The sequence below is a fragment of the Geotrypetes seraphini genome, chromosome 3 (assembly GCF_902459505.1).
Source record: "Geotrypetes seraphini chromosome 3, aGeoSer1.1, whole genome shotgun sequence".
Taxonomy (NCBI): Eukaryota; Metazoa; Chordata; class Amphibia; order Gymnophiona; family Dermophiidae; genus Geotrypetes; species Geotrypetes seraphini.
Window position 1 is genome coordinate 249,542,640 of NC_047086.1, and position 14,259 is coordinate 249,556,898.

At 44.0% G+C, this 14,259-nt stretch overlaps 1 protein-coding gene across 4 annotated transcripts in view; it reads left to right on the forward strand.

Annotated features, from left to right (window-relative positions):
• Window positions 1-14,259, forward strand: part of LOC117357330 (adenylyltransferase and sulfurtransferase MOCS3-like) — a 117,251-nt gene that overhangs the window by 16,503 nt on the left and 86,489 nt on the right. For 2 of the 4 annotated variants that reach the window (XM_033937726.1, XM_033937723.1), the window contains exons 2-3: window positions 4,746-4,895; window positions 7,273-7,330. In XM_033937726.1, coding sequence (XP_033793617.1) covers window positions 4,821-4,895; window positions 7,273-7,330 — 133 coding nt within the window. In that variant the 5' untranslated portion in view covers window positions 4,746-4,820. The remainder of the gene's footprint in view (window positions 1-4,745; window positions 4,896-7,272; window positions 7,331-14,259) is intronic. The other 2 variants (XM_033937724.1, XM_033937725.1) reach the window with 2 other exon arrangements.

Below are 14,259 nucleotides of genomic sequence, written 5' to 3' on the forward strand. Positions count from 1 at the left end.
AGACCTTATGTATAGGTCGCAAACTTTTCCACCTTCTTCTCTAAATTTATCCATTTTCTTATATTTATTCTTTAATTACCCTCCAGATGTGTTCTCCTTAAATGTTTCTTTATTTTCTTTAAAGATTGTAGTTCATCCCCCTCTCCTTTTGTATCGGTAATTACATTTGTACGTTTATACCTTATGTTTATTTGTAATACAATTGTTTTATTTTTGTCCCCTATTTTTAAATTGTTATACGCATTGAAGTACTTGGCATTGTGTATACAACAAATTTTTTATAAACTTGAAACTTCAATTCTCTTGAAGGCTCTGTTGGGCTGTAGTGACTAGACAAAGTTGCCATTTTAGCTTACTCAGAGCACAGTGCGTCTATATTTGATAGCCTCTAGGTCTGAAACCAATAGAGATCCAGCTGAAAAAATTATATTGTTTCATTTGAGGCTATAGGGAACATCCACACAAAATTTTATTCAATTTGGAGGAGGTCCAGTGGGATGATTTTAATACTGGACCACTTGACATGGAATGACCCACACATAAATATATATTTTTGGATGCCATATATAGAATTTAGCCCTTAGGGGCTGATTCTATAAAGGGTGCTTACAGTTAGGCACTTCTTAGGTGTATAACTTAGGGCTCCTTTTACGAAGGTGTGCTAAGCGTTTTAGCGCACGCACCTGATTAGCGTGTGCTATAGCGCGCTAGCCAAAAATCTACCGGCTGCTCAAAAGGAGGTGGTAGCAGCTAGCGCATGATGCAATTTAGTGCGTGCTATTCCGCGCGTTAAGGCCCTAATGCGCCTTCGTAAAAGGAGCCCTTAATTGGCAAAATACCCTTAATAGCCTCAATAATTGTTTTGTTTTTTTTAAACACATTATTGGGTGATAGGTGCCTATCCGATTCTATATAAGATAGGAGCCTGTCACATGGCACTTAGCAGCGCTTAATACCTATGTGGACGTTTCTATGGATGGAGCTTTATATAAGCACCGCTAAGCATGGTTCTCCAAAAACTTAGGCTCCTGAAATGCAGTTCTATAAATGATGCCTAAGTGTGATTGACACGTGGCCGATTTAGGTGCCATTTATAGAATCGGCCCCTTTGTATGCAACTGCTAGAGAGAATCTATGTAGGTGAAGCATGGGCAGGTTATGGGCATGAGGCATAACCCCATGCTAATTTAATTTGAAAGGTTTTTTTGTAACATCGTTGTCTGTATACATTCTCTTCCTCTTCCTCTGTAAACCGCTCTGAACTGCTTGTGGTATTGCGGTATATAAAAATAAAGTTATTATTAAAGTATGTGCTTTGCATGATCAAGTTTTTCAAGTTTCAAGTTTAATAAAATTTTGATTTGATCGCAAAATCTTACTTCAATGCGATTTACAAACAGTGTTGCAAGTTAGGGTGACATAAAGACGAATAACATTTTACTTAGACAATGATTTACACAACTATATACCAACCAAACACAAGGAAAAAATAAAATGGATTAAATACAATTTATAAAGTAAATATAACAGGGTAGGAATGTGAAACAAAAGGATGGGTAAAAGATTACCTGCTCGATTTTACTTATAGCTCTTTCTAAAGAAAAGAAAGTCTTGGGGGAATTTAAAATGCATATCGCTTAGTTAAAAGCTTCCTTAAAAAGCCAACTTTTTAATAGGTTTTTAAATTTACAAAGTAATTTTTCATCCCTTATATTAGCTAGGAGGGAATTCCAGATGCACTTAGCCAAACCCATTGAAGTGTGCCATTGAAGTGGCATAAATGGCCATACCTAAATTTGAAAACAGGAGGGAAGCGAAATAAGTTAAAGTTGCCAACTTCAATTGTAGGAATGCGACACAACAAACACACACACGCAGTCTTAGAGTCGGGATGGAGGTGCTGCCAGGGGCTAACTCCAAGTCCCTTTTTATTATGCTTCTAAGCTAATGACATCATAGTAACTCCCTCATTTACACATCTCATGATTGGTGGGTACAAAGGTACATGCTTTTACAGTGGTGGATACAAAGGTACATGCTTTTACCTCATGATCACCCTCCTTTTACCTCGTGATCATCCTCCAACTCAGCACTTAGACAAGGGCCTGATTAACACATGGACAGAACCTGAGTCTTTGCATGTTCTCAAGGCCTGTCAGCTGATGTCCTTTCCAAATAAGGACTGCTCAATTAAGATAAGGGTTAATATGTGACAGGGGTTTTGTGTCAAGAAGGGAAGGGGGACTGAGGAATGATTCAGTATTCATACACAAGGGCGAAAGGTCAGCGTGCTGAGCTTGCCTTTTATTAGAACATTACTACATTCAATAGATAACGCTTATTAGATAACACTGAAGAGGCATTAAATTCAAATTTCTTTTAGAACAGTGCTCAGAATTGTTCTTAGATTGTCAGACCACTACACCGGATTGCCCCGGATGTTTAAAGGCTGTGACCAAACTCTCAATCATTGCACATGTTCAATAGATAATTCAGATCTTCAACTTTGAAAAAGAATTGAGTAAAGCACTTACCGGTATCTGTAGATTAAACGATGGTGAAAAATGTTTCATACTGCTTTAGAGTCCTGACGCGTTTCGCCAAATGGCTGCTTTAGAAAACCCATAAGTAGATAAACTTCAACCCAATTTCAAACAAAATGTGGTCTTGCTCCGTAGTGGCTGAGAACTACTAGGCATACCAATTTGGGTGTGTGTTGGCACACAGATGCCCTTATAGAATTGGTACTCAGCATGTAGGATCGGTGCACCTAAATATTTATTGTTTATTTAAAGCTTTTATACCGCTAACTAATGACTATGAAGTTAATTCAGAGCAGTTTACATGAGCAGCTTTGATGGACATATAAACAGTAACTTTAGTAATGATGGTACAACACATGAGTTACAATATATGAACTAGGATTTACACTGCATTGCCAGAGTTATGACAAAAGAGCTTAATAAAGGTGTTACATGTAGAATTAGATTAATTCTGAGATGCCCATTATACATATACACATACAAATCATTTACCTTAGTCTATCCTTTGACTGACTTAACAATTAAGATTACAATTCTTATGTAATCCGCCTTGAACCGCAATGGTGGAATAGAAATCACAAATTTAATGTAATAACCCTATATCCAATCATATTTATTTATATTGCTAACCTCTATAAATATACATACTGTACTAAACCTTTTAGTTGTCATTTAAATGTATCATCATTTAAACTTTCTTTGTATATCCTGCTTAATCCGATCATGTATGAACTATGAAGTAGTGAGCTATATTCACCATATTATTACCCCCTCCCCCCTTTCCTGGTGTAGTCCAATTTTAATTAAAGTATTCTGAGAAAAGTAAGGTCTTTATTCGTTTCTTGAACTTTTTAGTGTCTTTTACTAGTTTTAATTCCTTTGGTAGGGAGTTTCACCACATTAGAGCCATCGCCAAGAACATTCGTTTCCTGACACTTTTGTATTTAATGTCTTTGAACGATGGTATTTCCAATAAGCATTCTTGACTTGAGCGAAGTGTGTGTGTTGTAGCATGGTTGTATGGTCTGGTCGCTAAGTAATATGGTTCTGAAAGATGAATGACTTTGTGTGTCAACAACATGATCTTGAACTTCACCCTACTTTCCATAGAGAGTCAGTGTAATTCTTTAAGAATTGGAGTGGCACTTGTATGTTTGGATTTTCCCATTAGAAATGCCCCCTTAGTAACTTTCATTTGGTCAGTTGAAGATGATGACAAAAGCTTCTCTCTTTTTCTGTATGTAGCAGCAGAGAGCAAGAAGCTTTATTGAACTACACCCTTGTAAGGGTGAAATATGACCACATTGAGTCTTTTAATTATTTATGTGGTAAATAAACCTTGTGAAGTTTTTCTGGATGACTGCTTTTTACTGATCTACTTGTTTGCTGGCCAGTCTGCAAAAAGAGTACATGTCCTTCATAGAATAGTGCATAGTGTCGATTCTTCTGCCTATCTTTAGGTGTCAGATTTATGCCTGCTGAAACCTGGTATAAATACAGATACCCAAGTTAGGTGCTCTTACCCAGTATTCTGTAACTACATGGGTAACCTTTTGGAATGCCCCTGGCATGCCCATGCCCCCACACTCTTTTGAGATATGCCCTATGGGAGTTAGGCACCCTGCCTTCTAGAATAACACACATGCACAAATTTTAATTGAGGCTCAATTAATATCAGTAATTAAGTCATGTATTTGATATACCACTTTTCTGTGCTACAACCAAATCAATTTACATTTGTTATTAGGGCTCACAGTCTAGGTTTTGAGGCTTAAATGACTTGCCCAAGTCGCAAGGAGCTGTAGTGGGAATTAAACCAGTTCCTCAGGTTCTCAGGGCACTGCATTAACCATTAGGCTAGTCCTTCACTCTTTCAATTGGTTGATGCCACCCAATAATGGATGGTTAAGAGCTAGTTACCAATTAATTTGTGCACAGACATTGGTAGTGCACCCAAATTTGGCCACCATATATAGAATCCAGAGGATACTGTATATGTGATTTTTCAAACATAAAGAAGTACCTTGAACAGATTTTCAGCTTTGTCGAGCAGGGACTTTCTCTTACATGTCTGTGTTCCTCGCTGGGTTCAGCTAGAAATGCTATGAAAGTTATGAGGAGTAATAGTACTATCAGTAAAAAGAGATTGGCTATGGTAGCAAAATACAAGCAAGTAATTATTTCAATTGGTTTATTTACTAGAACTAGTCTCCTTGCTGATGATTCTTAAATTTGGTGACTTATTCCCTGGTGGCGCCTGTATCCTGTTACAACAAGATGTTTGCTGCAGAAGATACGAAAAGCCAGGATCTGCTGATCCAGAACTTGGAGAACATCCTTAATAAAATCAAGGTCAGATCGGTACACAGTACCTGCTTAAAAGCAATCTCTCAAACCTTTTTTGCTCATAGTTTTGTTGTTTAGACACTTCTTTAATTCTCAGGAAACTGGATTAAGAGTTCATGTTCCATGTTAAAAGAGCACAGGCAGCAAATGGCAATTATCACATTTATTGTGATTAATGAAAGTTCTTAGTAAGTAGGCCTCACTGACAATAATGGGTCTTGTGTTAAATAACACCCCTTAAAATGTATTAACACATAGGCCCTGATTCTATAAACGGCGTCTTAACTCATTGGCACTGTTCAGTGTGGTTGTCAATCAGTTGCTAGGTGCTGTTTATAGAATCACACCTAGCGGCACCTAACGGTAGCCGTTAAAACCTTAGGCACGCTGCCTTTTATGCCAGGGTTTTCTTGGCCTAAATGAGCATTCCTAAGTGAATCCAAGCTCAAACTCTGCCCTGAATCTGCCCTTAACCATGCCTACTTGTTGGTAGGCATCTTGGTGTAGACGCCTACCTCGAAGTGGTAGGTGCCTACCGGCTAATTTTTTTTAAATCATTTTTTAGTTGGTTTTTAATGGTGCTTTCAATCATCAGTACTTATTAAGCCAATTAGAAAAATTAAGTTAGGCGCCTAGATCGGCTAGGCGTGTTGATCTAGGCACCTAACTTTACACACCATTTATGAAATCATGCTTGTTAACATATTAATGCACGTTAGTAAATATAGACCTTAGCTTGTAAGTCCTCTGAGGCATGGACATGGCTATAATACCTTAATGTAACATGCTTTGAGCAGGGTTGTGGAGTTAGTACACCAAACCTCCAGCTCTGACTTCTACTATGTAAAGTAAACCTAAGAGAAATGTGATTAATTCAGGGCTGTGGAGTCGGTAGATAAATGTTCCAACTCCGACTCCTCAGTTTTTTGTACTTCAGACTCCGACTCCGACTCCAGGTACCCGAAATTTCCTCCGACTCCGACTCCTCAACTCCGACTCCATAGCACTGGTTAATTTTCAGATCGTTAAAATGGAATGTCAAGTTGACAGAAATGAGCATTTTCGACACCACCTTCTTTTTGCTTTTAATCAAGGTTCTAAGGCCGCAGAAGCTGCTCGTAACATTTGTGCTGTGTATATAGTGGGTGCTATAGCTGAAAGAATCGCTCGTGATTGGTATGCCAAGTTCAAAAATGGAGTCGGTAGATAAATGTTCCGACTCCGACTCCTCAGTTTTTTGAACTTCTGACTCCAACTCCAGGTACCCGAAATTTCCTCCGACTCTGACTCCTCGACTCCGACTCCACAGCCCTGGATTAGAAACATGGGATAAGTTTCAAGTTTTATTAGGATTTTATATACCGCCTATCAAGGTTATCTAAGCGGTTTTACAATCAGGTACTCAAAATTAAGAGTAATAGACCACAAAATGTGTGTTTGAAGTTTAAACAAAGAACCTGAACAAAAAAATGCTGAAAAATGAAAATATTCAATATGCTGTTGTAAGTGGTTTTTTTATTTTGAAGCTGAAGTTGGAGTCAGTTCATTTTTACCAACTCCAACCAAAATTACTTTTGGATTCTGACTCTGATTCCGCAACCCTGTCCTTCAGCTTGGGTTTGGAAAGACAAGTGATTAAGGGGGAAGTTCGTCAAGGGGCGCTAGCCATATTAGCGCGTGCTGACAGCATGTGGTAAACGCTAAGACACCCTTAGGAATATAATGGGCTTCTTAGTGTTTAGCAGGCGCTAAATCAGTTAGCACTGCTTGATGATTCCCCCCTAAATCCAAAAGAAATGAAACAGAAAAGAAATAAATAGAAATAAAAATCAAAGGTCCATATTCTATAAACGATGCCTTAGCTTAGGCACTTGTAGGTACCCTACTTGCTCCTCAGTTAATGCAAAATGCCATTTAAAAGCGGTCTAAAAAAAATTGTAGGCGCCTACTGGTGCCTATAAAACAGCACCTACATCATGCCTGTAGAGACACTTTACAATACCTAACACCACTATAGGTGTGGCTAACGCCAGAAGTGATGTTAGGAATTGTAAAGCACCTCCAGAGGTGCAATTTATGTGAAATGTAGGCACCGGAAATGTAGGATTGAAAACCCTGGCCTACATTTCTGTAGTTACCTTTCCCAACGCCGCTATTCTAGAAACGGTGCCGTCGCGTGATTGACACAAGATCGGTAGCCATTTTAAAGGCGGCCGCTGACGACAGTGCCGTTTATAGAATCTGAGCCAAAATTATTTTTTTTCATGCATGTCTCTACGCTTTAAGGTGTAAGGGTTGTTTTTTGTTTTAAGTTTCAGACTGGTTCACATTTTCTTCGGCACCTTTGTTGCAACCAGTTTATCTCTTCCTTTTCATTTTGCAGCAGAACAAAACACCATTTGTCAATGAAAACTTTCAGCACTTTTTAAATACCAAAAATGGTAAGATGACATTTACTACAGAATTCTATATATGATGTCTAACATTTCGCATTATTTATGTGCCTTTCAGCATGGAAAAGCGTTATAATGGAAGAAAGGCGCCAAAATGGGCCACAAACGGCCAATGTGTGCAGAACTACACTTACATGCCCAGTTATAGAATAGTGTCTCACGTGGCTCTGAAAAGGAGGCATAGTGATGGGAGGTACATGGGCAGATCAGGGGTATGCATTAAAATGCATGCATTGTATTAGTTAAGGGAATCCGCTCCCAATTTATGTGCTGGAATTTATACCAGGTTTCAGCTGGTGCAAATCCTCGTAACCAAAGATGGTTGCTGATAGTGGATTTAGGGCTTAGTGATAGTATTAACTATTCCTTAGCAAAGCAGCAGATGAATCCAGAGACAAGTGGGATAGCTCACATCGACCAGCAGGTGGAGATAGAGAAACTGATTAACAGTTGGTGTTATAGACTGGTGTTCCTCCTGTTCATTCAGTTTTGCTCTATCTCCCAGCAGGGGTTGGAGCTATCTCTCTGGCTCCTGGATTCTGGCTGTGCCGGGTGCATTGGTGTTCAGTTCTGTTCCTCTGTTGAGACTCGCTCTCTTCAGTAGGACAGGGGTGCCTGGCTGAGCGGTGCCGGCTTTGGGAGCTATACCTGGGCCCTCCCAGGTCCCTTCTCCACCCTCCCCTCCGGTTGATTGAGGGGTCTCCTAGGACTCTGTGGTGTTTTCTTCATTCCAGTTTGAAAAAAAAAAAAAAAACATCCTGCCTGAGCTGAGCTGTGCCTTTTTTCTCTCAACTTTCAGGACATTTCCCAGCCATTACCTTCCTTCCTAGGGGCGGTCTGAGTTGTGCTGGTGAGTAAGACTTATGCTTTCTTTGGTTGCAATTTGGTCGTTCCCGAGTGCCGGTTTGGTTGTTCAGGGCGGTTTGGCGGCTTTCTCCGTTTAAAAAAAAAGAAAATATATATAAGAGGGGTTTTTTTTTTGCCGAACCCGAATTATGGCGACAGAGTCTGTTCACCGGTGTTCGCGCTGTGGAAAGCGCAGAACACTGTCGGGATTCTGCTCTGCCGGTTGCACGGACTCACCGGCAGATGATTCGTTTTTACAGGCCTGTGATTTAGCCATTTCCCGAGTTGGGGAAGCGCGTCCAACGTCCCCTTCTCTTGCGGTCGACTCGATCGGGCTGCAGGGCTCTTCTGCGGCGGAAGGGAGTTCGGAGGCCGTCCGGGAGTCAGGCGCGCCGGGAGGAGCCGCGGGTGCTCTTTACGGCGCAGAACAGTCAAGTCCAGAGGCATCTGGGCTGGGCGCTTTTACACCTGAGTTTATCATGCTTATGCACCGGGCTTTCGTATTGCACAGCTCTCAGCCTGCTCAGCCGGTGCCTGGGACCTTTCCGTTACTTCCAGTTCCTTCTACCTCTTCTATTTTTCCTAGTAATAAGGCTGGTGCGTCTGCAGGTCATGTTGTTTCCCCAGTGAAGTCGCAGGTAGCAAAAAAGCGCAGACTCGCGGCCGCGGACGATGGGGATCCTATTCCAGTCTCCCCTTTATCTCTTCCGGAGTCTCTAGAGGAAGGTGAGGTCTTGGATTGGGAAGCGGAGGATCCCCGGGTAGGGAAGTGGATGATCCTTCCGCTCTCCGTCTTTTTCATAGAGAAGAGCTTGCTTCCTTGATTTCAAAGGCCTTGCAGGGTTTAAACATCTCTCAAGAGGATACTAAGGTGGCTGGAAACCCCCTTACGGCGGGAACACGTAAGCCGCCTAGGTCATTTCCGGTGCATGAAGCCATGCAGGAGCTTATCACGGCGCAATGGGACACGCCGGAGGCCAGTCTAAGGGTGGCGAAAGCCATGCGGCTCTTGTATCCGGTTGACCCGGCCGAACTCGAGAAATTTAAGTTGCCCAGGGTGGACGCTCTGGTGGCCGCGGTTACCATGAAGACTACCTTGCCGGTGGAAGGGGGAGTTACGCTGAAGGATGCCCAGGACAGGAAGATTGAGTCTTCCCTGAAAATGTCCTTTGAAGTGGCTGCGGTTACCTTGCAGGCCACGATTTGTAGTTCATATGTGGCACAGGCGTGTCTGCAGTGGTCTCAGGTGATGGTTGATAATTTGATGGAGTCCGGGGGTTCGGTCCCTTCGGAACTGGCTGATTTGGAGTCGGCTTTGGCTTATTTGGCAGATTCCTTATATGATATTATTCGTGCTTCTGCTAAGCAGATGTCTCTGTCGGTTGTTTCTCGCAGATCTTTATGGCTCCGTAATTGGGCGGCAGATGCGGCGTCCAAACTTCGACTCGTGAAACTCCCTTTTAAAGGGGGTTTTTTGTTTGGAGAAGATTTAGATAGATTGGTGAAGGATTTTGGTGACACCAAAACTCAGCGTTTACCGGAAGACAGACCTAGACCCTCTTTGAAGTCCTCGTCGTCGAGACCGCGTTTCAAGGATGTTAAGAGGTCCAGGGCCGGTAGACCATTCTTCAGGTCAGCATATAGTTCTTTCTCTGCTTCGAGACCTAGGTTTCAACAGAAAAGTTCCTTTCGTACGGCGAAACTTCCTTCAACTCAGCCAGCCCGTACCCCAGCAAGTCGCACTCCACAATGACGGAGTCTTGGCTCCCTCCGCCATTCCCTTAGGGGGACGGCTGTCGGCCTTTTTGGCGGAGTGGGCCAAAATCACGTCAGATCGGTGGGTGTTGGACATTATTCAAGGAGGTTACAAGTTAGAGTTCGCCTCTCCCGTCGCCGATTCTTTCTTGGTGTCCCCGTGCAATGGGGTGGCCAAAGAAGACTCGGTCCACATGACTCTTCAGGTGCTTCTGGATCTGGGGGCGGTGGTGCCGGTGCCACCGGGAGAGGTGGGCCTCGGCATTTATTCCCTTTATTTCATTGTGCCCAAAAAGGGGGGGTCGTTCAGGCCGGTGCTGGATCTCAAAGGGGTCAACAAGTTTCTCAGTGTTCGTCATTTCCGTATGGAGACGGTTCGCTCAGTTATTGCGGCAGTAAGGCCGGGAGAGTTCCTCACGTCCCTCGATCTCAAAGAGGCGTACCTCCATATTCCGATATGGTCTCCGCATCAGAGGTTTCTGCGGTTTGCGATCCTCGGCCAGCATTTTCAATTTCGGGCGATGCCCTTTGGCCTTGCAACGGCTCCCCGCACCTTTTCAAAGGTGATGGTGGTAGTGGCAGCTTTTCTGCGCAAGGAAGGGATTCGGGTACACCCTTACTTAGACGACTGGTTGATCCGCGCCTCTTCCAAGCAGGAGAGTTTGTCGGTGACTCAGAGAGTAATCGCTCTCCTACAGTCATTGGGGTGGATCGTCAACTTTCCCAAGAGTTCTCTGTCCCCGTCCCAGTCGTTGGTGCATCTGGGGGTCAGATTCGACACTTGTCTGGGGAAGGTGTTTCTATCCCGAGACCGGGGAGAGAAGTTGCAGGCTCAGATTCAGTTACTTCTCGGGTCGCCCAGACCTCGGGTTTGGGATTATGTTCAGGTTCTGGGCTCGATGGTGGCGACTCTGGAGGTGGTTCCCTGGGCTCGGTTCCACATGAGGCCATTACAGCAGTCTCTTCTTTCTCGATGGTTCCCGGCGTCTCAGGAATACAATCAACGTCTCCAGTGGAGTCCTCGGGCGGCTTGCAGCATGCAGTGGTGGCTAAAGGAGTCCCATCTTTTCCGGGGCATGCCGCTAGCAACGCCGGAATGGGTCGTAGTTACGACAGATGCCAGTCTTCTGGGCTGGGGGGCTCAGTGCCTGCAAGCTTCAGTGCAGGGAGTGTGGTCCTCGGTGGAGGCCCAGTGGTCAATCAATCTGCTGGAATTGAGAGCTATCAGGCTTGCGCTTCGGGAATTTCAGTCCCTGATTCAGGACCGTCCGACCAGGGTCTTTTCGGACAGTGTCACGGTGGTGGCATATATCAACCGTCAGGGGGGTACCCAGAGTCCTCAGTTAGCCAAAGAGGCAATGGTGCTGTTTCGGTGGGCGGAGGTGCATGTTCCTCTTCTCTCAGCGGCACACATTGCGGGTCACGAAAACGTTCAAGCGGACTTCCTAAGCAGAAATCTTCTCGATCCAGGCGAATGGGAACTGTCTGCTCGGGCGTTCGATCAACTGGTCCGGCGGTGGGGGCTTCCAGAGATGGATCTCATGGCCTCGTCCAGCAATGCAAAGCTTCCTCGGTTCTTCAGCAGGCGCAAGGAGAAGGGCTCAGAGGGGGTAGACGCGTTAGCTCTCCCGTGGCCTCCGAATTCCCTTCTGTATGTATTTCCTCCTCGTGTGTTGCAACGCATCTCTCTCTTTCAGGGCAGGGTGATCCTGGTGGCTCCGGATTGGCCGCGTTGGCCATGGTACGCGGATCTGATTCAACTTTCAGCCGGCGATCGGTTACAGTTCCAAGTGACTCCGGACTTACTCACTCAGGGTCCAATCTCCATGGAAAATCCGGCCCAGTTTGGTCTTACGGCCTGGCTATTGAACGGTCGCGGCTGAGAAATAAGGGCTATTCGGAACAGGTGATTGCCACTCTTCTTCAAGCTAAGAAGATTTCTACCTCTGCCGCCTATGCTAGAGTCTGGAGAATTTTTGAGTCATGGTGCGGGAGGCAGGGTATTGCGCCCTTCCAAGCACCTCTGTCGGCTATTCTTTCTTTTTTGCAAGAGGGCGTTACTAAAGGGTTAGCCTATAATTCTCTGAAGGTTCAGGTGGCGGCCATTGCCTGTTACAGGGGACGGGTGTCTCGCTCGACACTCGCATCACAGCCCGATGTGGTCCAATTTCTCAAGGGGGTTCACCATATCCGGCCTCCGGTAAAGCGACCCTGTCCAGTGTGGAGCCTTAAACTTGTCCTTGGGAAGTTGCGAGTGGCATCTTTCGAGCCTTTGTCTGCAGCTACTTTGAAAGATGTCACGTTGAAAACAGTGTTTTTGGTGGCTATGGCCTCTGCAAGACGGGTGTCGGAGCTGCAGGCGCTTTCTTGCAGAGAACCCTTTTTGCGTATTTCGGATGCTGGAGTGTCGGTGCGGACTGTGCCGTCCTTTCTGCCTAAGGTGGTTTCTTCCTTCCACGTGAACCAGAGATTATTCCTCCCGGCCTTTCGGAGGGAGGATTGGGGGAAGCGATTCTCGTCTTTGCGTCTACTAGATGTACGCCGGATAGTGCTACATTATTTAGAGGTGACTAACGACTTTAGTCGGTCGGATCACCTGTTCGTATTATTCGCGGGCAAAAACAAGGGTATGGCTGCGTCTAAAGCTTCCATTGCTCGTTGGGTCAAAGAGACTATTGCTTCGGCTTATTTGTTGGCGGGGAAGCAAATACCGGAGCGACTTCGTGCGCATTCGACTCGGGCATTGGCTACATCTTGGGCGGAGTCCGGTGGTCTTTCGTTAGAGGAAATTTGCCAGGCGACTACTTGGTCGTCTGGAAATACATTTTCAAAGCATTACCGTTTGGATGTGGCTGCCCGTGCAGAGACTAGTTTTGGCACGTCGGTGATTGCGGAGGCGACATTAGCTTCCCACCCAGTTTGAGTTTTGCTTTGCTACATCCCACTTGTCTCTGGATTCATCTGCTGCTTTGCTAAGGAAGGTAAAATTATATCTTACCTGTTAATTTTCTTTCCTTTAGAAGCAGCAGATGAATCCAGAGCCCCACCCCTGTGGACTATCTCTATGGATGTTAGAGGGAATTTTTCAGTTGGGGGTATGGTTGGTAATGGTGTTCTTACATTTCTGATTTAAACATTAGCTACTGGAATGAAGTTTTTTGGATGCTTCTTCTCCTATCTCGGAATGCTTGGGCAAAGAGCATAACTGAATGAACAGGAGGAACACCAGTCTATAACACCAACTGTTAATCAGTTTCTCTATCTCCACCTGCTGGTCGATGTGAGCTATCCCACTTGTCTCTGGATTCATCTGCTGCTTCTAAAGGAAAGAAAATTAACAGGTAAGACATAATTTTACCATTTGTTTCCTAAAATGTTACTGGAGAAAGATAGTGAGAAAGTGTTCAATGCACCACCTCAGATTTTGGTCTTCACTACATAAATTATATCCAAAGACTGTATTTTCATGTATATCTGCTATTCTAAAAGGGGGCATTCAACCTCTGTTCCATATAGCTGGTATAACATTGGGTGAAGTGACTTGCAAAAGTGGGCTTTACAATAGTGCATGTAAAAGTTTATTTAAATTCCATACTGCATGATCACCAGAGGTTATATGATGACATTTTTAACAAAGGTGCCACTGGTGTAGTAAGGGATAGGGAATGTTATTGCCCCCTTCAGGATGTGAATCCGGAGCACATTTTTTTTTAAAGTTGGGAGGTCTGATTTTTTTTTAAATCATCTTTAAACCCCAGACTAGAGATGGGAACTTATTAAGTGAATCATTGGGCCCACAAAAAATTTTACCCCCACCCCCCAGGGGACCTCTAACATGGGGTCAGTTGTTCCATGAACTACATATCATTCAAGAGGTATAATATTTAACATTGTTATGGAAATAAACTTGGAATAGTTATTACTCTGTTTTGTTCTTTTTTTAACAAACAAGTGAAAGTAGATTTACAGTCTAAAAAATAAGAGTGAAAAAGAAAGGAACTAAGGGGCTCATAATCGAAAGAGAAAAACATCCAAAAACCGGCCTAAGTCGGTACTTGGACGAACATTGTCAAAATACGTCCAAGTGCCAATAATAAAAACGAGTTTTGGACGTATTTCTAAACGACCTAGGCCTTCATAGTGCCGCTGAACGACCAAAGCTAAACGGGGCGTTTCAGGAGGAGTGTCGAGGGCGGGAGTTGAGCGGGACGTGGGCCGGCTTAGACTTAGTCGTACAACATGTATAAGCCCAGGATCGACGGAACTTGGACGTTGTGACTTAGACCATGTAAAGCATGGTCGAAGTCACAAAAACC